The 25,202-nt window shown below is 34.2% G+C and overlaps 2 protein-coding genes across 2 annotated transcripts; one reads left to right on the forward strand and one right to left on the reverse strand.

Moving 5' to 3' along the window:
- Nucleotides 1–264: 264 nt before the first annotated feature.
- On the forward strand, nucleotides 265–12,214 carry LOC107863511 (guanylate-binding protein 1). The gene is made up of 14 exons (XM_016709449.2): nucleotides 265–673; nucleotides 4,616–4,777; nucleotides 5,323–5,388; nucleotides 5,660–5,803; nucleotides 5,915–6,028; nucleotides 6,315–6,416; nucleotides 6,536–6,721; nucleotides 8,201–8,290; nucleotides 8,358–8,492; nucleotides 8,699–8,821; nucleotides 8,920–9,005; nucleotides 9,122–9,734; nucleotides 9,985–10,062; nucleotides 10,607–12,214. Exons 1-14 carry the CDS (start codon nucleotides 398–400, stop codon nucleotides 11,648–11,650), a joined length of 3,219 nt encoding a protein of 1,072 aa, XP_016564935.2. The 5' UTR covers nucleotides 265–397; the 3' UTR covers nucleotides 11,651–12,214.
- A 1,098-nt stretch (nucleotides 12,215–13,312) lies between these two features.
- LOC107863512 (NAC domain-containing protein 73) lies at nucleotides 13,313–17,108 on the reverse strand. The gene is made up of 4 exons (XM_047406907.1): nucleotides 16,969–17,108; nucleotides 16,623–16,821; nucleotides 16,236–16,428; nucleotides 13,313–14,258 (listed from the first exon to the last, which is right to left on the reverse strand). Exons 2-4 carry the CDS (start codon nucleotides 16,764–16,766, stop codon nucleotides 13,723–13,725), a joined length of 873 nt encoding a protein of 290 aa, XP_047262863.1. The 5' UTR covers nucleotides 16,767–16,821; nucleotides 16,969–17,108; the 3' UTR covers nucleotides 13,313–13,722.
- Between the last annotated feature and the right edge of the window lie 8,094 nt (nucleotides 17,109–25,202).

The following is a 25,202-nucleotide window of genomic DNA, read 5'->3' on the forward strand; positions in this document are numbered from 1 at the left end:
TCACTAACAAGCATAAATATTTTTTTAACCAAATAAATAATTTTATTAAATTAAATTACATACTTTTCTGATATATAATTAATTTTTTATTTAATTGTATTTTTTATTTTATTATATAAAATATTTTTTTTACAGTTTCAAATATTGAAAAACAAACAATTCAAATCAAGAGATCATAATTCAATCATTGTGTTGTACATTCAGATTCAGACCGCAACATCTAAATCTTAAAAAAAAAAAAAAAAAAGCAAATGCAGCCATACACAGGTCTCCTTGCATTCTGTTTTTTTTTTTTCCCTCTTTTCCATTTATAAAAAAAAAAAAGTCCCCACACAAATTCGAAATCCTCTCGCTCTCCACTTTTCCCCCAAAAGTAACACCGCCAGCGTGTGAGAATATGCTGAGGTTTTTCGGCAGAGGCTCGCCGCAGCAGGATTCTCCGTCACCGTCAGCGTCTCCTTCGCCATCGCCATCTCCCTCGCCTCCAAAGCGCTCCGCTGTCAATGTTGCTACGGGACCAGCTAGGCCGATACGGTTTGTGTATTGCGATGAGAAAGGGAAGTTCCAGATCGATCCCGAAGCGCTAGCGGTACTTCGTCTTGTCAAGGAACCAGTTGGCGTTGTCTCTGTTTGTGGTCGCGCTCGTCAAGGCAAGAGCTTTATACTAAACCAGGTAAGTACAATTCGAATTTTCAGAAAAGCAAGCCTTTATATTTGTCTATATGTCTTTTTTATTCTTAGGTTATCTATGCTATTTATAGTATGCAGTATTTTATCTACCTTTGTTTATTAGGGTTAATGCTTGCAGGTGCCTAGTATAGCTGCTTAATTGTTTAGATATACTAGTTCCACAAAGCACATTGCTTTGAAATGAGAAACAGGATAGGAAGTAAATACGAAGGAACTAAAGCAGCAAGAAAACAGTCTAGGTGAATTAGGACTAAAAATTCCCTGAATGCAGCTGTTGGAGAACTATGTGTAAGTAAGTGGTTTGCAAATGTCATGTTAGTGATTAAAGCGGGGGTGAGTTTTGTAGTTCTGACTTCCGAGACTGCATTTGTTTTAGTTTGGCTAATTTTTCGCTGTGGATCCAGAAGATATTGACCAACAATGAGCGGATTTATCATATCAGCTGTATCAACAAAGATGTTCGTTGTAGATGACCAAAATAGAATCTGAAGCACACTAAGAGAATACTCATAGAAAATTCTGATCAGATAAATAAGGAACTATGCAGGTTCACTTTGGAGTTTGCTAAATTAGTCTTATAAATAACTATGGTGTTTGGACCAACTTGCTCGCACCTCAACTATTTCCATGAGGAACGTGCTATCTCTTGCCGATGCATATATCTGGTAGCTCTGTCCATCAAGGCTTGGTCAGATAAGAAGCTTGGTTTTGAACCCGAGACCTCATGGTTCTCAACTACTTTATTGACTACTAGGCCTACCTTTGGGTGCACGAGTTTGCCAAATTGTTTCTGAAATATAAAAGCATCAAAGAAGGCTAGCAAAACTGATAAGACTCATGGCGCCCAAGGGTGTGGCACAGTGGTTCAATGTAGTTGGGTTAGGTACCATGAGATGTCGGGTTCAATTCTCAACAGATACGAACACTGGGTGATTTCTTCCCATCTGTTTTGTTTTAGCCTTGGTGGACAGAGTTACCTGGTTTCTGTTACTTGTTAAGACTCATGGGGATCTAAGTTAGAAACTAGAAGCTAAGTGTGCATTCATCAAAGTGAAGTGCATAATTTAGAGAAGGTATGAAATTTGCCTAACAGAGTACAAACTCAATGACGTAACACACAAGGTGATGTGGAAGTGAGGATTGGTACTCAGGTTATCCTCAAGAAAGGAAGTGAGGATTGGTAAGGGAATAAGTAGATGCTTCCAGACGAAAACCTTGCTCTACCATTGTGCATAGAAAATGTTCAACTACTTACTAACTGGCTACCTTAATACTCGACCTTCATGCTTTCTTATTTAGGATCATGTCCTTGGTAAGTTGCTAAGTTGCTGTGTCATGTCTTGTCTAACCACCTCTTTCCAATTCTTTCTCAGTATATTCTACCTCTCCTCAAGCCTATCACCGTTAATCTCTCACACCTCCTTACTAGGGGATTTGTTGTCTTCGTCTTCATATGTTCGAACCATCTAAATCCCGATTCTCATATCTTGTCCACCACCGTAGCTACTACTCCCACTTTGTTCCGTATATCTCCATTCCTATTTTTGTCTCTTCTGGTATGCCGCCATATCTATCTAAATATTCTCATTTGCGCTATCTTCATCTTCTGTATGTGCGAACTCCCAACTGGCCAACATTCTACCCTGGACAACATAGCTGGTCTAACAATTGCTCTACAAAACTTACCTTTGAGTTTGATGACACGTTCTTATTACCTAGGTCTCCGGATGCGAGCCTCCTTTTCATCCACCTGCTTTAATATGATGTGCGACATCCTTGTGGATCTCCTCATTTCCTTTGAATATAGATCCAAGATACTTGAAGCATTATCTTTTGGAGCCTGGAGGTGACTTGTGTATCGATCCTTGCTTCCCCATTCGACTCATGTGATGCAATACTGAACTTGCCCTTCATGTTCGTTGTTTTAGTCCTGCTCAGCTTGAAGCCTTCAGACTCTAAGGTCTGTCTTCATATCTCGAATCTATTATTAACTTCGCCGGTTTTCTCATTGATCAATACTATGTTGTTTACGAAGAACATACACCACGATATGTCCTTGAATATGCCGTGTCAATTCATCCATCCCCAAGGCAAATAAAAATGAGTTGAGAACTGATTCATAGTGTAGCCCCATCTTGTCTAGGAAATGTTCCGAGTCTCCTCCCTCTGTCCTTATTCCAATCTTGGCTCTAACACATATGTCCTTAATTATTATAATGAATGCTACATGTATACCTCTAGACTCCCAGCATCTCTATAACCCCCCCGAGACTCTGTCATATGCCTTTTTAGGTTGATAAACATCATTTGTGAGTCTCTTTTCCTCTCCTGTATTGCTCCAACAATATCTTCAAAAGGTGAATGACTTCCGTTGTCGGTCGCCGGGACATGAAGTCGAATTGATTCTCTAAATTAGACACATTCCTCTTCATCCTCATCTTGATCAACCTCTCCTAAACATTCATAGTGTTGCAATTTTGAATATCACCTTTATTCTTGTACAACAGGGTCATGATGATCCACCTCCATTCTTTGGCATACTACTCGATTTGAAAATGACATTAAACAATCCAATTAGCCACTCCAAACCGACTATGTCTCTGCTATTCCAGAATTTTGCAGGAATCTTGTCTGGCCCAGTTGCTCTTCCGCTCTCATCTTGAGAATATCCCCCTTAACCTCCTCAAACTTAATACACCCGCAATGCCCAAAATCTTTGACGACTCTCAGAGTGTCCAAATCACCTAACACAATACTCCTGGATCCCCTTTCATTTAAGTGTTTATGGAAGTACGTCTGTCATCTTCATTTAATGTGCAATTTTTTCCACCAATACTTTGTCATCCTAGTCTTTAATGCATCTCACTTGATCTAGGTTGAGCCCTCCTTTCTCTCGTTTTGGACTAGACTACTTCTTTTTCCCGCCTTTGACCTGCAGAGAAGTGTCCAAATGCTGCCGTTTTAGCTACCATGACCACCATCTTCACTTCCTCACAGATGTATACCAGTCCCCATGTGTCCTCGTTTTGTCTTCGTTGTTGTTCTCCACCAACTTCATGTACACAACCTTCCTACTTTTCAAGGAAATAAAAACATGTATGCAACCTTCCCCGTTTCAGGAAATGCTCTTTAAACGGGAAAAGTTTCTGACGGACTAGACACTGTCTTTCTGTGCATTTCTGTATAGAAATCTTGTTTCCTCGTGTAGTAGTCTTGATCTACCTCGAGTAAGTAGTAACTACCCTCCTTTTTGAAGGGAAGACATGAGCAGGATGCTTGCATGTGTCTCTTAGGTTATATGGCAGGAAAAGAATGCCTGATGTTTTAAGGGGAAGACAGATTCTGTACAGAAGCTAAAATGCAAATGTTTATGGCTATTGGATTTTTGATGTTACCTGCAGGGTGTAAAGGATGAAAAAGCATTACTAGATTTCGTAGAATCTTACAAGGGTAGGTTTCTGTACAGCGAGATTGATTCCTTTTTGTTGCTTGTAATGAATGATCCCTTACTTATGTTCTGTCTTTGCACCATCTTATTGCTAAGCTGTTCTATTTTTAATATAACGCTTACTAACTCCACTTCTGCTTCATGGAGTAAACTTTATCTCCATTGTGCAGGGTGTTCCCTTTTTTTTCCCTATAATTTATTTAAACACAATTTGCATACGCTGCTGTCAAGCATTTCTGATAGCAATAGTGTAGCTTGCCGTCAACCCATGGGGCAAAGCCATAATAAAATTATAGCTACTTTTTGCTTTAGGAGACTTGTTTGATTTGTTGTATGGATAAATTTATCTGGAAAACAACTTTCCTTCCATTCTTTGGTCATTTCCTTTCTGGTGTTACATATTGAACTTATGGAAGAGTTTCCTAGTTATCAAAAACCAGATTCTGAGAGTCTGAGAATTTCCTGCATTTGATGTAGCTTCTTGGGAGGAGCAGTGGCTTTCAAGTAGCACCAACTCATCGGCCATGTACCAAAGGCATTTGGTTGTGGAGTGCACCTTTACGAAGAACAGCTCTTGATGGAACAGAATACAACCTTCTACTGCTGGACACTGAAGGAATAGATGCTTATGATCAAACGGTTAGATTTTGCGCTTAAACATTTTTATCATTGTTGTTCTGGGAAAAAGGGCAACTTCCTTTGATTCACCATGCTTCTTTTTCCTTTTAGTAGATTCTTTTACTTTTACCTCTTCTCCAACAACAACAAGAACAACAACAACATACCCGGTGTATTCCCACTTCCCACCTAGTGGGGTCTGGGGAGGGTAGAGTGTACGCAGTCCATACCACTACCTCAGGTGAAGTAGAGAGGCTATTTCCGATAGACCCCGGGCTTAGAACCAATAACTTTTACCTCTTCTCCACCTCCACTAAATGATAAAGAAAATGTCTGCTACTTGTCAACTCTGAATAATTCTTTTCTGGGTAGTACTTTGCATAATTGTTCCTCACTGAGTATTATTCTTTACTCTTCAAAAAAAATTGTTCCTCTCTGTCTCATACATTTTGGGCTTGATTAAATGGAGCAGCAACTTAAGGAATACCTTTGTCTGTTACCAACCTCCTCCCCCAATAACTTCTATTTGTATCTTCCTCCGTATTCATCTTTTATTTGTTCAACAGGGAACATACAGCACACAGATATTTTCCTTGGCAGTCCTCCTCTCGAGTATGTTTGTTTATAACCAGGTTTGAACTACTCAGACATGGATCTCCTTTCGCTTTCTGACTATATGTTCTTACAAGATAAATCATTCAATCATAGAAGGCGAAGTGTATGTGTCTTGCAGGAATGTCTTTTTACTTTAGTTACTAATGAGAAAAAGACATTCTCGCAAGACACATCCCATCCTCCTTTGATTTGTATACTACTGCTGTTTTCACAGTCTGCTATTTATTCAGTTTTTTGTTTGACTTGTATCCACTCAAGACTAGTTTCCTAAAGTTTTTATTAATTTAGATGGGTGGTATTGATGAAGCTGCACTTGATCGCCTCTCTCTCGTCACTGAAATGACTAAGCATATACGTGTTAGAGCTTCTGGAGGAAGGACCAGTGCTTCTGAGCTTGGACAATTCTCCCCAATCTTTGTTTGGTTGCTTAGGGTAATTTAGAATTTAATTACTAATATCAGTTTAGCTTCCTTTATGGTTCTCTTCTGAATTACAAGTAATTAAATAAATGGCATACTCGTATTACTTTTTCCTTTTGAATAGGATTTTTATTTAGACTTGGCCGAGGATAATCACAAGATAACACCACGGGACTACCTAGAGCTTGCTTTGCGGCCAGTTCAAGGTGGTAGGAGAGATGTAGCCGCTAAAAATGAGGTACTCACATTAAATCAAAATTATTTCATTTTTGCTTATCCACAAAAGCTCAATTGATACTAGTAATCTTCTCTATCCTAAGGACTTCAATGGTAGCTCTGCTTTGCTTTTTTCGATCAAGGGGTAGTTCTTCTTTACTTACTTTAAAAAATAGTTTTCTCTCTATCCTAAGGACTGGCTGGCTGATCTTTTAGAGTACTTGCACTTGATTTTGTTTTGGTTTCGTATTTTGTTTAAACATGTTTCCTTGGTAGATTTAAAAAGAAGATTAAACTTGTGACTGCAGATTAGGGAGTCCATTCGTGCTCTTTTTCCTGACAGAGAATGCTTCACTCTTGTGCGACCCCTGAGCAATGAAAATGAGCTCCAACGGCTTGACCAAATACCTGTCAGTGCTAACGATTCATCTCTTACATCCTCTGGGATTATAATTACTATCTGATTCTTTTACTTCTTGTGGGAATAATCCTTTATACTTTTCTTATTGTGGTTTCATTTCACATGCAGATAGAAAAACTAAGGCCGGAGTTTAGAGCAGGTCTTGATGCTTTGACAAGATTTGTATTTGAGAGGACTAAACCCAAGCAGTTTGGAGCTACTGTAATGACAGGGCCGATATTTGCCCGTATAACTCAGTCCTTTGTTGATGCTCTTAACAATGGGGCAGTGCCCACAATTACATCTTCATGGCAGGTTAGTTTTTTTATCAGTGCCGTAGATATTAGCACATTTTGTTTCTTCACTCTGATGTTTTTTTGTTGTTATTTGTATCTGCAGGAGTATTAGTTGTTGTTATATATTATTTGGGGCAGGCATTGCTAGGACAAACTGGGGAAACGAGATTATTCTTGCTTTAGATGTTTTTATGTGCATGAATTGTAACCAAGAGTGATAGATATTTTGAATTAGAGGCTTGTGACCTTTACATATTGTTTCATGACCCTTGCATTTCTCGGTCTTATGATAAATATTGTGTCATAAGGGACTGATTACTGATACATATGGAAGCCTCTAATCATATATACATATGAACTGACAACATGAAGCCTCTTATCATATTTGATGGTATTTATATTCCGATCATGGCTTTTGTGAAGCTACAATAGTTGTTCTTTACCATGGCATCATTATTTCCTCTAGTACGATCAAAATCAACTATCGATTATTTTTTTTGACAAAAAACTGATTATGTGACATCTTTACGCTCATGTTGCCTGCTGTCCTTCTCATAGATTAAATTTAAAGTTTCACCCAAGTCCTTTGTTGAAAGTTGAACTATTTGTTTATCTTGCTCTATAGACTTTCTTTGTAGAATTTTGTCTTCTGATTGCATATGGCCCTTATGATTTTTCTTTATCTTGGCTGCGTTTTTTGTTTTAATTCCACTCGACTACTTGTGGACAGCTTCTTTGGATTTTCATTTGGACTATTGAAAAATCGGAAAAATTGAATTTTTGGAATACATGATGGGACCAGCGGGATGATTGTAACAGCCTTCTAAACTATGTGGTATAAATGAGCTGGAAACTACTTTGCTGGTATATTTAGAAGTAGGGAAGCAAGGTGAGATGTGTAGATGTCCAATCCTGCAGCAAGTAGTTGTTTGTCCCAATCTTGGGCTCATCTCAGACTTCAACGGACAAAATAAGTGACTATGGTTAATTTTTGTGGCTAAAATTGCACGAGTCTGCAGCATGAAGAAATGGATGACTTTACCTTTTTTTCCAGGGTTCTTTTATTAGCCGCTAATAACTGCATGTTATTATTTTCTTTTCCGCCTCATTTATCTTATTTGGGTTGCAAGTATGTCTTTTTAAGCCTTTTTCTATTCCTTTGCTGTTAAATTGGACTGACAAAAATGGCTGATTTACTAGTTTACCTAGTGAATAGGTAGAACCATATTTTGTTCTATGTTTCTCATACTTTTTGGTATGCTACGTGTATTTATATAGTGATTCTTCCAACATTGATAAAGTTACTTATTACTTTATAAATAAAAAGGTAGTGAATTGTATATGGAGGATCTTGTGGATATTATTCGACTTCCCATCCATAATTGTATTTGTGAAAAGTAGTTTTGAGATGAAGCATAGATGCTATAACCAATTTAATTGATCCTTTGTACCTTGCACATGATATGAAATTTTGTTGACTGTGATCTCCTGGTGGCAGAGTGTTGAGGAAGCTGAGTGTCAAAGAGCATATGATTTGGCTGCTGAGACGTACATGTCTTCTTTTGATCGTTCTAAGCCTCCGGAGGAAGTGAGTGCTGCTGCGTTTCATAAGTAATGCAATTTTAAAATATCTACTGATATTCTTGTAATTGCAGGCAGCACTAAGAGAAGCACATGAAGATGCTATCCAGAAGTCCATGGCTGCATTTAATGCTACAGCTGTAGGGGCTGGATCCATCAGAACCAAATATGAGAAACGTGTCCAAAATTTCATTAAGAAAGCATTTGAGGTTATAATTATTTCTGCCCCATGCATTTCCCCTCGTATTTACCAAAAAAGAGGTCCACAAGAGAGATGTATAGTTGGAGAAAGTTTAACTTTGCCTTTAAAATGATTGGATATGTCACCTTTAGTTGCTTCTAGATCTTTGCTTGCGTATTAACTATACTCTAAATATCTCCAAAACTATGCTGATCTGCATTGATTCTAATTTAGGACATTAGAAAGGACGCTTTTAGGGAGTCTTCTCTACAATGTTCAAATGCAATACAGGACATGGAAAATAGATTGAGAAAAGCTTGTCATGCTCCTGATGCAAAAGTAGATACTGTGCTCAAAGTAAGTTTTTGTGGTAAACCTCAACACCTATTTGGTTAGTTAAACTAAAATTGTTTGGGCAATGAGTTGTTTACGTTGTAAATCCATGTCATATTTAGGTTCTTGATGATTCTGTGTCCAAATATGAAGCCATGTGTCAAGGCCCTGAAAAATGGAGAAAGCTACTAGTCTTCTTGCAACAAAGGTTTGTATCCATAGTTCTTGCTGAAGGATTTCAGTTTAGGAATGTGTATGTTATTCATTTTGAATTTTGAAGTTACCCTTGTCTCAAAAAAATGTTATTCATTTTGGATTTTGCAGTTTGGAGGGGCCACTTCTTGATCTAATCAATAAACAAATAGACCAAATTGGGTCAGAGAAAACGGTACTTGCATTGAAGTGTCGTTCCATTGAGGATAAGATGAGTTTCCTTAACAAACAACTGGAAGCTAGTGAGAAGTTTAAATCTGAATGTTTGAAGCGCTATGAAGATGCCACTAGTGACAAGAAGCAGCTTGCAGAAGATTATGCTAGCCGTATTGCAAATTTGCAGAGTAAACATAGTGCGTTAGAAGAAAGATATACCAGCTTATCAAAAACATTAGATTCTACTAGAATCGAGGTCATGGAATGGAAAAGGAAATATGAGCTGGTACTTTCGAAACAGAAGGCTGAGGAGGAAAAGTCAAATGCAGAGATAAGTATTCTGAAGTCGAGAACTAGTGCTGCAGAAGCCAGGGTTAATGCTGCCAAAGAGCAAGCTGAATCTGCTCAAGAGGAGGCAGAGGAGTGGAAACGCAAGTATGGCATTGCTGCCAAGGAAGCAAAGAGTGCTCTTGAGAAGGCAGCAGCTGTCCAAGAGCGCACTAACAAGCAAGCACAATTGAGAGAAGTTGCTTTACGAGATGAATTTTCTAGTACCTTGGCTAATAAGGTTAAACTTCTACTTAACAGACTAATGCTAGTTATTGTCCACCATTTTGTTTTGCTTCTCTTCCCTCCACCTTAACACCTCAGTAAAATGTTTAAATGGTGCCCAACTCCGTGCATTAAGTTTTCTCTTGTACTTTGCTTAATAGACTGTGCTGGCCGACTTGCCTAGTGTTCTGAAATGATAATTGAGATTTCTACCTTCCCTTTTCAGTATAGTAATCGAGTTTTTTACTCTTCATGTGAAACTGCAGGAAGAGGAGATTAAGGAGAAGGCAGCAAAACTTGAGCAGGCTGAGCAGCGTTTATCAACATTAAATTTGGAGTTGAAGGTGTGTGCTATTTAAAACTAAATCACGTGTTTCTGCACCTGGTTTGTGGTTGGAATTTCTTTCAAAATGGGATGGATAAAAATGTATATGTGAGATAGAGGCGGGGTGGGAACAGAGATGTTGAGCCTTGCTTTAATTGACCCTGTAGTTATTGGTAGCCATGTATTTTGGCATTTGTATATTGGTCATGGATGGGCAGTTTTAGATGGTTTGCCACAGTTGTTGGTGCATACCCATGCAAGATGGTTATCACATACTTGGCAGAACAACATACCAGTGTATACTTGGCATAGCTCCTTGTAGGCTTATAATAAGAAAAGAGTAGTACATAAGATCTTCATGATGATATCACACTACATAAGAAGGTCAACTTGATGCTCTAGCAATATAACTCATTATGCACGTGTACATTGTGTGTAGTTGGCCAATCCAATATATGTGCGCTACTTCTTGTACTAATGAGTAATGACATGCTTACTTACTCAAAGAAGAGAAAAAGATGTATTTTTACTAATGGCTACACTAAGATCATTACCTTAAACAGGTTGCTGAGTCAAAGCTAAAGAACTATGTTCTGGAAGTCTCATCCTTAAAGCTTGAAATTAAGGAATTAGGTGAAAAGTTAGAGCATACCAATGCTACTGCACAATCATTTGAAAGAGAAGTTAGGATTCTAGAACAGGAGAAAGTCCACCTGGAGCAGAAGTATCGGTCCGAGTTCAGTAGATTTGAAGATGTCCAGGATAGATGTAAATCGGCTGAAAGAGAGGCAAAAAGAGCAACTGAGCTGGCTGATAAAGCAAGGGTTGAAGCAGCTACTGCCCAGAAAGAGAAGGACGAAATCCATCGAGTAGCTATGGAAAGGTTGACTCAGATTGAGAGGAATGAGAGAAATATACAGAACTTGGAGAGGCAAAGAGATGACTTGGCTGATGAATTAGAGAGGTGTCATGCATCTGAGTTTGATGCACAGTCAAAAGTTGCAACTTTAGAGGCCAGAGTCGAAGAAAGGGAAAAGGAAATTGAATCACTTCTGAAATCAAATAATGAACAGAGAGCTAGTACTGTGCAAGTCCTTGAGAGTCTGTTGGAGACTGAGCGTGCTGCGCGTGCTGAGGCAAACAACAGGGCAGAAGCACTATCTGTTCAGTTGCAAACCACACAAGGAAAGCTGGATCTTCTTCAGCAACAGTTAACTACAGTTCGGCTGAATGAAACTGCATTAGATAGCAAACTTAGAACTGCTTCCCATGGAAAGCGTGCCAGGATAGAAGAATATGAAGCTGGTGTCGAATCTGTTCTTGATATGGGCACAAATGATAGAGCAACCAGGGGAAGTAAAAGGTCAAAGTGTACGGCCAGCCCCATGGAAGTCACCTGTCCAGAAGATGGGGGCTCCGAGTTTAGGGGAGATGATGTTACTAGTAGTCAACAAACAAATACCGAGGATTATACTAAATACACGGTGCAGAAACTGAAGCAAGAGCTCACAAAGCATAATTTTGGTGCTGAACTGCTCCAATTGAAGAATCCAAACAAGAAGGACATTCTAGCTTTGTATGAGAAATGTGTGCTCCATAAATCGTAGCTTCCACTCTGCTTTGTAGAAAGGTTTCAAGTAACCCATCCATAAATATGACCAGGTGACTTTCTCTGACATTTTAGTAGATTTTACATGGAGATCTTTGGCACACTACCTGTCGATGGAGGCTGGAATTACTGGTGCTGCTGCTGAGTTAACCATTGATGTAACTTTAGACTGTTTTCCTATCTTGGGTGTATCTTTACTGGTTTATAGACATTTCTTGTTTTTTTTTTGGCTGTTGGTTGTTTCAGGGATTGCTTAGTGAGCTACCGTGACTAAATTGAAATTGGTGTATTAAGAGACTACTAGTAGGGGTAACCCCCCCTTGTTTTGGGGCTGACTCTAGGTTTTAAGTTTGTTTGATTCTTTTCTTGTCCCCTGTTTTAGATGTTAATGTTTGGTACTTGGTAGGATAACCTTATGTAAATCCCAGTTCCCAGGACAAGCAGGACAAGCATGTTGTTAAAAATTCCTGCTGAGGCAGTTGATTTTTTTTTTCCCACTTATCAACTTCGTTTCTGTAAGAAGTTGATTTTGTCAACTGAAAATCGGCTTGATTTGTTATACTATATGTTCTCCTTAATTAAGTATTTAGTTTTCATATTTACGTATTTTGGAGGGGTTTATTAAACAGCTTTGCTGAGGCAAGGGTTTTGCTTTACATTTTCACTTCTGCAATTATCAAGTATTTATGTTTGGCTTAAATAGTTTGTTATCTCAGACAAAAGATAATGTAAACGGAGATGACCAAAACTATCATTATGCTATTGAATTTGTTTTAAAATTACTGCCTGCCGTTATTTTCATATTTCAAAATGTTCCTAAGATTTGAGCGTTAACTAGATGTAGCATAAATAGTAAAACATTACAGCTTATAAGTGGTCCAGATGGATTGGAAATTTTGAAACAATGGAGTCCGTTAATAGAAAGCAAACCCACCCACAATATCTTCTCTTTTTACTAGCCAATATTATTGAAATTATTATTTTTTTAAAAGAAAGAGATTTGAGAAGTTAAAATCTAAAGTTTGAGAAATTTTCATCATTTTTGTTCTAAAACTAGAGGATTTAAAATCTTCCACCATTGCCTTGAGATGAGACTGAAGATTTAGTCTTTTGTTTGGTGAAGCTTAATCGATACATACATATTTCTTCTTTTTGTGTTTTGGAAAAGAGTAATCTAAACATAGCTTAATTTCAAATCAAAACTTGACTTACGAAAATCACCATCTCAAATCATTATTTACAAGTTATGTCCAAAATGCTGCCTACTCTCACAAACTAAAATTCAAAATTCTTAGTAGGCTAAATTATCAAATTATAGTTTAGTATAATACATTCTCCTAAGAGAATAAAATAAAAATCAGATTATCAAACAACCAATATTCTAGATTATCCAATGACCTGGCTCCAACTTATTTGTTCAATCAAATCATCAACCAACTTCGATTACCTAGTATCCTTAAACCTAAATAATTTAAGAAGAAAATAATTCCATATATACTAAACTTGTTTTCTCTATGCATTTCCCCCCTACAAATGTACTATAGCACGAAAAAAGAGGTAGATGACAAGAGACACTAGGTGTGCGAGAGCTGACCGAGACACTAAGGTTACTTAAAAAAAAATAAAAATAAGTAGCATATCAATCTATCCGGCCAAGAGGTACCAAGAAAAATACATGTTATATGAATATAAAGAAAATTCAAATTAAGCTGAAGACGTAATTGTTGACCTTTACATCTCTTCTTAAATACACAGCTCTTAAAAAAAAATTAGAAAGAAAGCGAATAATGAATTACACTGTATGTTGTCTAACTTTAAGAACAAATAAAGGAAAAAAACCCTAATTAAACAAACAATACCGATGATTACGCATTACAAAAAAAAAAAAAGATTTCTCATGATCAGTTAAATAAACACTAATTTATTCTTCCATCCCCATCAGTATCTCAATCTTTTTAACTTATTTGACTAGTATTACAAACTACAACAACAACAACTCAACATTTCTTTCCATTTTTCTTTTTAAAAATCTGAATAGTACTAATAACTTGGTTTTTACTTCCTAGTTTCTCATTTCTCTTTGTTTGCTTCTGAAGGTATAACAAAGGGTGAGCTATCACCATGAACAACCAAATTTTGGATTATCTGAGGTGAGCTTTGGCTCTCAACATTGTATGAAATGAAAGGATTAGGATTATAATAATCCACGAAGTTAGTTGTTTTCATGATAGGGTTATGATGGTCAACAAGTGGTTTTTTAATGTTTAATGATCCACATTGTCTAGGTTGTGTTTGGTAGAAAACTTTTGAAACAACTAATTCTCCATCTTTTTCTTCCTCATTTTCACCTAAGTGATATTGGTGCATTACCCAATTTGTCTTCTCAGGCTTTCTTTGCCTACCATAATTTGTGTAAAGTACCAAAATTTTCTTGTAACCTTTGACAACACCACCCATGTAAACTGGCCTTGTTTTGCCTGTTTTGTGCCATCTTGTTTCACCACCATCAATTTCAGTGTCTACCTTTCGACGTTTTCGAGTCCCTGTTGTGTATGCCTTTGATGGACGGTGAAAGAAGTGACGCACTTGACCATCTTTGCTCACTCCTGCATGCATACAATAGCGCATTCGGAATTTTAAGTCGGTGGGTGCAGGCAACAGTGACAAAGTCAGAAATTTCCTTACAGGTGTTCAAAATTTAATATATACATATGAAAAATATTTTTTTGATTTATACATTTCGTATAATTATTTCAGCTGACCACCCTTCACTACATGTAGCTACACCACTGACAAACAGTACAAAATTCTAATTATTTGAAGGAGGTGGTGCAAATCATAGTTACTTACTAAATTTGGCTCCGATAATTCACTCTTTTGTTTTTATTTTTCTCCTTCCTCTTTTGAACAAAATAAGTAGCGTAACGCATAATATATATGTATATTTGTGTGCCATATACTTATGTCACAATAACAAGTAAAGTATTTATTGATGTAGGGCAAATTGCATAGCATATAATTACCATCGAAATATGATCATAGAGCAATTTCGTCCACGTAATCTATATTCAGACCACATTATCTATGGTGCATAATTTACCATTAACTCTATCTAATAAGTACTTCAAAATGAAACGCATAATCTAATCATATAAATAGTTACTGCACAACAAAGTCTAAAACAAACTTTCTAAGAGGTGGCAAGTACTAAATGGAATAGTTAAGGCGCCATTTTATTTTTGAACTAAGAAATAAAAATCTATAACAAACTCACTGAGAGGTAGCAAATACTCGATCGAATCGAATGGTTGAGGTGCGAGTAAATTGTTTTTGAACGCTACTGTTATGAACAAAAATCTATAACAAACTTTCTAAGTGGTAGCAAGTACCAATGAAATAGTTAAGGTGCGACTAAATCTGTTCTGACACTCCCATTACAAAAAAAAAAAACTACAACAAACTTCAGAGTATGTTACACAAGACACTCCATTGGCATTAGTATCTTGCATTAACTTTTTACCAAATAGGTAGCTTAGCTCCCTTAACCAAGTATTTTCCCCTTTTGGATCATTGAAGAAAGAATGAAATTCTCAATACAGTTGGCAGTTGGTACATTGAACAGCTAGCCATTAAAGGGTATTTTGTTAGTAACAACTTCCCAAACCAAGTGACTAAAAGGGCATCAACTTATAGAATAAAAAGCCAGAAAATGAGGAAAAGGAAAGAAGCCAATTAACAGAATTCATGGCATGGAATTTCCAAGAAATGAATGAAACAAATTTAGAATAATCCAAAGGCTATAAGCAATTACTAACTTTTACAAACAAACAGTCTAACTTGGGAAATTTCCTAAACCATAAATTAATACTTTTGTCCGTTTACTACACTAAAAATAAATGTCTATTTTTACTTGTTAATTTTAGAAAATTAAGAGATAATTTATCATTTAGTTCCAAATTTATCTTTATCATAAAATATAGGCTATAATCATTTCCTTAAACATTGAATTTATCATATTCAAAGAGTGATATATAATAAAATTATCATTCTATTAGTTCCTCCTTGAGTGTGTGTCAAATCAATACTAGACAAGTAAAAATGAATGAACGAAGAGAGTTGTAACTAGAAATATTCTTATAGAATGAAGATTTCTCAGGAAACAAGAATCAAGAAAAAGAAAAGATTAGTAGTAGTAAATAATTAAGGAGAAAATTTGAGTACTAAATAAGGAAATTATCTTTTAATGTAATAATGTTTAAGTGTGACCCACTGTAATAACAAATCCGAATATAAATCCAGGAACGAATAAAATCCGGACAAAAAAACATCATGAATCTTAGTAATTTCACTACTTCCTTTTTTTCTTTAAATTTAGATACATTATCTTTTTATCTTAAAGAACTCCGCCACTATGAGCTTATTCGCATGTTTTAGCATTACCATAAATTCATATCAAATAGATTTTTTCATTTAAACACGAATCCTATTTTGTATATATGACGTGGTTCAAATCAAAACCAGATAAACAAGTTAAAGCGGGAGGGAGTAGCATGATTTTAGGATATATATTACTGAAAGTTTACCTGGTAATTTCTGTGGATGAGTGTAGCAAATACCATTTTGTCCATCAATGGTCAAAATGAAATCATCAATAAGGGGATGGATTTTATGTGTGTCTGAAAGAATTTTTGCTTCTAAATGTTCAAGAATCTCTCCATCTGATGGATCAAACTTCACTCCAGCTGGTAGACCAGGCAAATCATGTAGTATATCCCTCTATTTTCATTAGCACATCCAAAATTAGTAGCAAAAAGATTGCATCAACTAACAATTAGTGACAAAGTTTAGTAGTTTGAATCTCGAAATTCCACATAAATAAATAAATAAATAGGTACAGAGGTAGTAATATTTGGTATGTCCATCAAGTTATGAAAATCTAGTATAATTAATTAATAAATGATCATGAATACCTGATGTTGAAGCTGTATGGTATGTCCACATGAAGGACAAGTTATGAGTCTAGTTCTTGAGTCGATCATCATAACATTATTTTCCTCTAATGATGATATTACTGGAAGGGCTATTTCACCCTTGGATTGATTGCACCATGTCATATTCTCTTTTCTATTTCTTCTACCCACATACCAAATTTAATTTGGTCGATTATTTCTACAAATAAAAACAGAATATTAGGTGTACAAAGACAAGACGAAATAATTAAGCAGAAAGAAAGATGAGAATATTTAAATTAAACCACGTTTTTGAAGTGAACAACTTTTATCATGTTATTGGGAAGGAATTGAATTCTCTCTTACTTTTTTTTTTTTTTTTGTAGTTACCAATCTGATGGAAATGGAGTATTGCTCCTGTGCTGAATGTTTAAACTAGTAAAGAGAGAGAGAAATGAGGAGAAAAGGAAGAAAAAGGCTCAGGTTTTTATGTGAAAGGAACTAGACTTGGAATTAATATTATTTTTTAATTGCTAGAGATGAGAAAGAAAGTCGAAAAAAGAAAATTAGTTGCTTGGACGTCAATTTTTATTTTTTTTTTAATTTTCTATTTGTGTCCGGTGCCCGCACTGAAACCCAAACTAATCCGGATCACGCGGGCAAAGATGACAGCGCTCCCAACAGAGTTTTCGTCATACCCAGGATCAAACTCTCGACCTTTGATTAAGGGTGGAGCAGCCCATCCACTGCACCACAACACATGTTGGTTGGACGTCAAGTCTGATTATGTTTAATGTGTATACATTACACACGTACACGTGGGGTCGTTTGGTTTGAGGTATAAAAAATCGAAGGGATAAGTTATCCCAAGATAAAATAAATTAAAAGATCACTTAATTCCTTGTTTGGTTGGAGGGATTAATCCAACCTGAGATAACTTATCCCACCATTTTCCCTTAGTGATGGGATAACTTATCCCATATACATGGTGAGATAAGTTATCCCGCAATAACAATTTTCCAACCCAACGACAAGTATTTTATTCCATTTTGTTCTTATGAATTAGAGCAACAAATTAGTCACAAATTAGTCAATCCCACATTTATATTATTTCATTCATCACGTATTTTAATTTTTTTGCAAACACTTGGGGCTTAAGGCCCTAACTTGATTCCCTGATTCTTGATCATATGTTTATCCATAACTATTGAAAGAAATTAATATAAGCAAATATTAAACATATTGTTTACTATATTAAACTAACCTGATGAAAGGAAATGTAGTACTCCCTTCGTTTCATTTTAGTTGGTGCTCTTTCTAAAAATATTTGTTTCAATTTAGTTGGTCCATTGATGAAATCAAGAGTATTTTAATATGTTCTTGCAATAATACCTTTATCATTAAATGACTAAACAAGTTGTATTTATTTAAATTTATATTTTCAAATTATAATTATTAAGATAAATTTGGTAAAATAGATCCTTAATAAATATTTTTCTTAATGAACGTGTCAAGTTTATAGAGGCTAACTAATATGAAACAGAGGGAGTAGTATAAGTATAGTAGTAGAGTGTTGAGGGGGCAAAGAAAAATTCTTGGGCTTGGGTAGGACATTTCACCTCTTTTGTTGTTCATGACCCTAACAAGAAGAAAGAGAGAGAGAAGGGGGCGGGGGAGGCTTTAGCTGCAGTGTCAACCTAGAGTATTCTTAAAGCTATAAATATAAGACGATAGGTAATTCAGTTTGGTATAATACATACATACGTACCAACAAATGTGAAAGTAACAAACCTTGGCTGAATGACCAATCTTGTGTAGTTATTTGATTGGACATGAAAAAATAAATGATGACGTTATAAAGTTATAAAATTATCACTCTTAAAATCATTTTAATGTTTACTTTTTAGTTATCTTTTCTTATTAAGTGAAACTCAGTAAAAATAAAATGGGGATGATGTCATTAAAAATGAAACGGATAAAAAAAAAATGATGACACATGAAAAATGAGATGGAGGGAGTAGTATTTTTTTACTCTTTCTTTTCTTTGTATAATTATCTTGTTAATCCGTCATCGAAGAATATAGCAAGATGGATATAATTCATTTTTCTTCAAACAAATGTTTTAAATTTGAGTCTTTGATCGGATCATATTCGTCTTTAATTTCATTTTATTTGAACCCCGTATATAGTGAAGTTTTAATGTATTGGATTATTTTTTTCTTAAAAAGAAATGTTGGACAGTCAAAAAATTCTACTTTTCACATTATAAAAACTTGTAGCAACCAACAACATGTTTAGGATATTCTATAAGTTGTCTAATCGAAATAGTAGTCATTAAATAATTATGAAACTGAAGCTTATCAGAGAAGCCACGCAACACGAAGCTTAACGAGGAAGCTTTTGTTTCTACGATTTTTCTTTAACTTATGGACAGGGTTTTTTGCAAGGATAATGCTGAAATTTGAAAGACTAATTAAGGGTATGGTGTGTTTGGTAAAATGGAGAATATTTTTCTAAAAAAAATACTCCTTTCGTTTAAAAAAAAAATGACCTACTTTTCTTTTTAGTCCGTTTAAAAAAAAATGATCCCCCTTTTTTTTTTGGCAATACTTTAATTTCAACTTTTCACATATCATGTTTAGGACCACAAGATTAAAGAACATTTTGATACATTTGACACAACTTTAATTTAAGGCCACAAAATTCAAAAGTCTGATTTATTTTCTTAAACTTTATGTTAAATCAAAGTAGGTTATTTTTTTTTAAACGGAGGGAGGAGGGAGTAAGTAACTTTCTTAATGATTTTTAGCCTTTGATAAGTAAATAAATACATATTATTTCATAAATATTGATATGTGATCTACCAAAATACTATCGGAGTATAATGGGGTGGGTGGTCATAGAACTAACAAGCGGAGCCAGAATTTTAATAAGGGGTTTAAAATTTGAAGAAAAATTAGCCGAAGGAGTTCAACATCTAATATATATTAGATGATTATTGCCCGTGCTTAGCACGGGCCCAACACGATAAATTAATTTCAACAAAGTTTGGCTGACAATATTTTATGAAAAAAAATATCTACCAAACACCCTACTCCAAATTTAGAGTATTAGGTATAACACTTTATGAATTTATTGAAACAAAAAGAAATAAGGATGAACATAACTACAACTGCTAAAGTGCGTGAGACATGATTTCATTTGTAAGAGCCCTCTAAAAAATATATTTGATTCACAATGTGTACATTTTCATTCTATCTAGATTCACAATTTATTGTCTTTTGATGAAAGTAGAGCAACTAAATCGAAAATTAAGGTTATTGGTGTATTGCAATGTTGGACCTAGCTGATTGTCTTTCCTGTACACCTGCATAATTTGAATTTGACCTTCCATTCAACATCATCTTATCTTTTAGCATAAGCGAATTTACTGATGAAAAAGACACGACTTTATTACTGAATATTTGTTTCAACAACTGCAAATCATTCTCTATGAAAAGGGTACTTTCACGTTGTACATACCATGAGACAACAATGCAATCAAACTGGAAGAAGCTTCAACAACAATATCTATTTACAATAAATTCAAGCCACAATTATGATCAAATTGCACTCATCTGATTGTGTAATTTCACTTATAAAAAGCTCAGAATTTCAGAATTATATATGAGGTTTCATTTGAAATGAGTGCATAATCTGAAACACTCATATACTCCTTTGGTATTCATCTCATTCAATTGTGGATTCATGAATTCCATTAAGAGGGTCCTTAAAGTAAAAATACAGTGCATAGATTTTGAACTTGAAAGCACTAGGTAAATTTGAACTCTCTAAACCACTAAACCAGCATCTAATCTTATGTTCATGAGATTCAAAATCTACATATATCAAATATACATATGATATTCACATATATGAATTGTAGTAGGAAATTATCAAATTGCGACACGGATGGAGCATCAAAATTGAAGACTCCATACAACTTAAATTCTCAATTAGTAATCATTAAAAAAAACGGAAAGAAAAAAACTCAATCAACATTTTATTTTTCCTATAACTCAAAAATTAGTCAAAGCAATGCAACTGCATTAAGAGGAAGAGAACTCAATAGATTATTATTCTCAATGATAGTATGCATTTAGTTTTAGAAAAATCAAGCAGAAGAAGAAACAGGAAGTGCAAGTTAGAAGAATTAACTAATTATCTAGTTATTCAAACGTGACATCATAGTCAAATAGTTATTACAGGGAGTGTCATCGAGCCCCAAAAAATATAAGCACAATTTGAAAAAAGAGATTAATATACACATACAAAAAAAAAAGTTAAAGGAAATTAACCACCAAAGAATTGAGAATAAAGCAAGACGTTGAGGTTCACAACAAATCAGTACAAAGTATTGCACATGAACCTGGTGTTTTGATTTACCTCTATGAAATTTATTATCTAGGTTTTTCACCCTCCCTGAGTTCCTCTTCTCGATAATAACCCTTAAAGCACAATTCCCTTCTTTGTTAGAATCGTTTGAATGGACTTATAATTTATAACGTGAAATTTCTAACTTATGCTTTTTTGGCTTCTTTGGGGCTATTTTGACTTTAAAATAAGTGCTTAAAAGCTTTTTTTCTTAAGTTTTTGAAAGTTATTTTGACTTAAAAATACTTAAAATAAGCTAATTTAAACAGACTATTAGAATCCTTTTATTTGTTAGGCTATATGTTTGTATTTTCTCCAGAATATCCGCTTCCTTGTCCCAGTTATGTCACAAAGCTTCTATTAGTGGGGTCTTCTTATGTTGCAAGAATAAATACTTGTCAAATAAACTAATTAAGAGGATTAAACAAACATTGAGTATTTTTTTTTAGAACAAAACTTTTCCAACATTTCGAACTCCCAAATAATCTTGCTCCGGATAAATTGATCATATAAAATTATAGAAATAAATTGTGATCGAAATTAAAAATAAAATAAAATAATATATATATATATATATATATATACATATATATATATATAAAATGAAGTGTGAAATGAATAGCGAGCTAACCAAGGGAAGTGCACATAGTGTATATTTCTTTCTAACGGATTTTTTGATGGCAGTTACCCAATGAGCGAAAAAATTCACCTCGACCGTGAATTGAAGAGATTTAAGCAAAAAAATAAAAGAAAAATCATTTTTGAAATTGGAACAGCGACATAGAAGATGAAGAGAACTGAATTTTATGGAATATCGCAGTGAAAGTTAGGCTAAAATTGAAATAAAAGATTAATTTGAAATTGAAAAGACTTGGAACAATTTTTAATTGAGAAAAAATTTATTAGAAATGAAGATTTGAAGGAGTGATGTTTCTCATTCTTGGAATTTAACAGATGAATGAATTGATGAATTGATCCTTCCAGAATGATAAGGATGAGATGCCACGTGGACTAAGCTATGTGAAATTACATTTTTAGCCTTGACCGTTCATCTAGTTATTTTTCTATATAGTAGAAAAAAAATTATCAAAAAAAAAAATTATTGATAGAATTCTTAATTATATATTCATGTAGAGTACAACATCTTGTACCCTCCTTAATTATGACTAAATTTACTATGATACACTCCAATTTCATGGGGGTCCTATTATCCCCTAAACTAAAATTTGACGTATTTTTGTAACTTTTTTTACTGATGTGGCACCTTTAATGTGGGTCTCATTCCATGTAATAAAGGTATTACGTCAACACAAAAAGGCGATCAAAATATGCTACAATTGAGTTTGGGGGGAGGGAGGGTAATTGATCCCTGTGCAGTTGGAGTGTATCGTAGCAACTTTAACCATAGTTCGAGGGGGGAGGATGTGCTGGATGCTTATCTCATTTATGTATAATGTAACATTGAATTTGTAGTTAATCAGAAAAAGTATCAAACTAAGTTTGATCATAGATGAAGAAGTATACACCTACACATACGAAATGACCATATGTTTTCTAGAATTTTATTTCATATTATTTTCAAGTAGTGTATTAAAGAGGAAGATCTTTTTTAACATTTTATTTTAAAAAAGTAACTTAAAACAAAATTTATAATCTTTTTGATTGAATAATTTCCAACTAAATGCAACAATTGAAATTTAAAACTTGTTAAAATGATATTAATTTGAAATAGTATAATCAACATTAACTTGTAGATTATCTTGAAAATTTTCTTTTGGGTTATATGGCTAAGGTGAGAAGTGAGAAGTGAAAAGTTGTGCATTTTAAAGAAGAAAAAAAAAAGATTAAATGAAAAATGAGGCCCTCAAAAATAGATAAATTTTGGATGATAAATTTATATTGTAAAATTACTATAATATCCTTGGTTATCCTTCAACTCACTCTACACTGACCATTTAATGTACTTCAATCTCGTTTAAAAAAAATTATCTTTTAAATATCTGTTTTGTAAGTTGACATACACGTCAATTATAATTATACCTACAATTCATAAGCGGATACAAAAATTGTGCGTTCGAAGTCTTATATGAATATCACATATGTAATTCTTTTTCATTTCTACTAAAACATTTATAGACTCATTTAATGATAGTTTTTGTCAAATTATTTGATAATGAAAAAAACATATATATTTAAACAAGTTACAACTTAAATTTTAACCCATCAAGTTCATGCGTGATAGAATTTTTTGAACAAAAAATTAAAATATTAGAAGTTTGGAGTATTGAAAAATTCGTCGGAATCAGAATTTTTATCTAGAAAGTTTAAAATATAAAAAAATAAATATATGAAGAAAAAAATTCAATATTTACCAAATAAAAATTTTTAAAAAACTATTACTTTATAAAAAATTTAATATTTTGTGAAAAGAGATTCAAATTATATATTTAAATTTATTTAAAATATTACTTCATAAATATTGTGGTTAAATAAGTTGGAACTTGAAAACAAAGATGTTAGACGCATAATGGATCTATTGAGAAAATGTAGACACATAAGCTAGCCAAAAAAAAGGGATAATACCCATGAAAATACCTAAAGTTTGACCGGATTACCAGTTGAACATACTGAACTTTGCGGGGGTCCTATTACCCCCCAGACTTTTTTTTTTCGTATTTTAATGGCATATATTTGCCACTTGGCACACTGCGTGTGATTCACGCGCACTGAGCGCGCGAACAGTGTTAAAAACGTTTTAAACTCTTTTTTTTGCCAAACAACCCCTTAATTTTATAATTATTTAAAGTTTTATATTTTTATTTATTTTTTCATTCTTCTTTCTTCTTTCTTTCTTTTCTTCAACAATGGTTGCTCCATTGTTGAATTGAAATTTAATGGAACTCAATGGTTATAATTTAATGAAACTCGCTAATTGAAACTTAATGGATGATTCGAAAGATTCAAACTCGAAAACTCGCTAATTTAATTTCGAGTTCCATTAATGGAAATTGAATCTTCCGAGTTCCATTAATGGAAGATTGAATAGCTTCATACATGAAATTAAATTTTTCGAATCTTCCGAGTTCCATTAATGAATTTTTTGAATCTTTCGAGTTCCATTAACGGAAGATTGAATAGCTTCATACATGAAATTAAATTTTTCAAATCTTTCGAGTTCCATTAATGAATTTTTCAAATCTTCCGAGTTTCATTAATGGAAATTGATTCATGAAATTAAATTTTTTGAATCTTTTGAGTTCCATTAATTAGCGAGTTCCATTCAATTAGCGAGTTTCATTGAATCTTCTATTAATGAAACTCGCTAATTGAATCTTCCGAGTTTCAATGGAAAATTAATGGAAGATTCCATTCAATTATTTGAAAAAACTTTCTTCATAAACTCAATGGAATCATTTGGAATATTTAATATAGTTGTAATTGTGAAAAAATGTTGAAAAGTGATAAAATGGAGAAGAAAGGGTGCGTGCACCGCACTCCTCACCGAAAAAACTGGGTATACGTTTTGAGGGGGGATTAATTCCACTTTAAAAAAGTTCAGGGGGGAATTAATTTCAATTTAAAAAGTATATGGGGGTAATAGGACCCCCGCAAAGTTCCATATGCTCCACTGAAATTTTGATTAAACTTCAGATATTTTCGTGGGTATTGTCCCCCAAAAAAATGGCTAATGGAATTCTTTATTAATATGACTATTGACTAATAATTGTATCTTTTAGATGTGAAATGACATTTATACCCTTAAAAATATCATGGAGTATAAAATTACATTTATGCCCTTGGTCGTTCACTTCTTCACTTTTCTATATAGTAATAAAATAATAATAGAGTAAATACATAATTACCCCCTGATCTTGTCCGAGATTTGCAAAAAGACACCTAAACTTTCATTTCGACCTATTACCCCACGATTCTTCTTTATTTCATTGCAAACACATAATTTTGACCCTCTGCGTGTATACACACGCCACAGGCGCGTGAAAGGGCTCGAATTTGACCTTTTTGACCAATTAAAAGCTGTCACGTGTAAAATAATTGATATATAATTTATATTTAAAAAATATATATTAATATTTATTTATTTTTTAAAATTATCCCTACCCCCTCTCCGCCCCCACCCACAATCCACCCACCCTTTCTTCTTCAACTCAATTCATCATTAAAGCTCCT

This window comes from Capsicum annuum, chromosome 2 (genome assembly GCF_002878395.1).
Source record: "Capsicum annuum cultivar UCD-10X-F1 chromosome 2, UCD10Xv1.1, whole genome shotgun sequence".
Classification (NCBI taxonomy): domain Eukaryota; kingdom Viridiplantae; phylum Streptophyta; class Magnoliopsida; order Solanales; family Solanaceae; genus Capsicum; species Capsicum annuum.

What these genes read in the sequence shown, in the direction of transcription:
- LOC107863511 (XM_016709449.2), top strand. Translation starts at nt 398, where the DNA reads ATGCTGAGGTTTTTCGGCAGAGGCTCGCCGCAGCAGGATTCTCCGTCA. An exon ending in TCTTTGTTTGGTTGCTTAGG is followed by an intron (nt 5,804 to 5,914) that starts GTAATTTAGAAT and finishes CCTTTTGAATAG; the next exon opens with GATTTTTATTTAGACTTGGC. An exon ending in AACGGCTTGACCAAATACCT is followed by an intron (nt 6,417 to 6,535) that starts GTCAGTGCTAAC and finishes TTTCACATGCAG; the next exon opens with ATAGAAAAACTAAGGCCGGA.
- LOC107863512 (XM_047406907.1), bottom strand. Translation starts at nt 16,766, where the DNA reads ATGACATGGTGCAATCAATCCAAGGGTGAAATAGCCCTTCCAGTAATA. An exon ending in CCATACAGCTTCAACATCAG is followed by an intron (nt 16,429 to 16,622) that starts GTATTCATGATC and finishes TAATGAAAATAG; the next exon opens with AGGGATATACTACATGATTT. An exon ending in TCATCCACAGAAATTACCAG is followed by an intron (nt 14,259 to 16,235) that starts GTAAACTTTCAG and finishes GTATGCATGCAG; the next exon opens with GAGTGAGCAAAGATGGTCAA.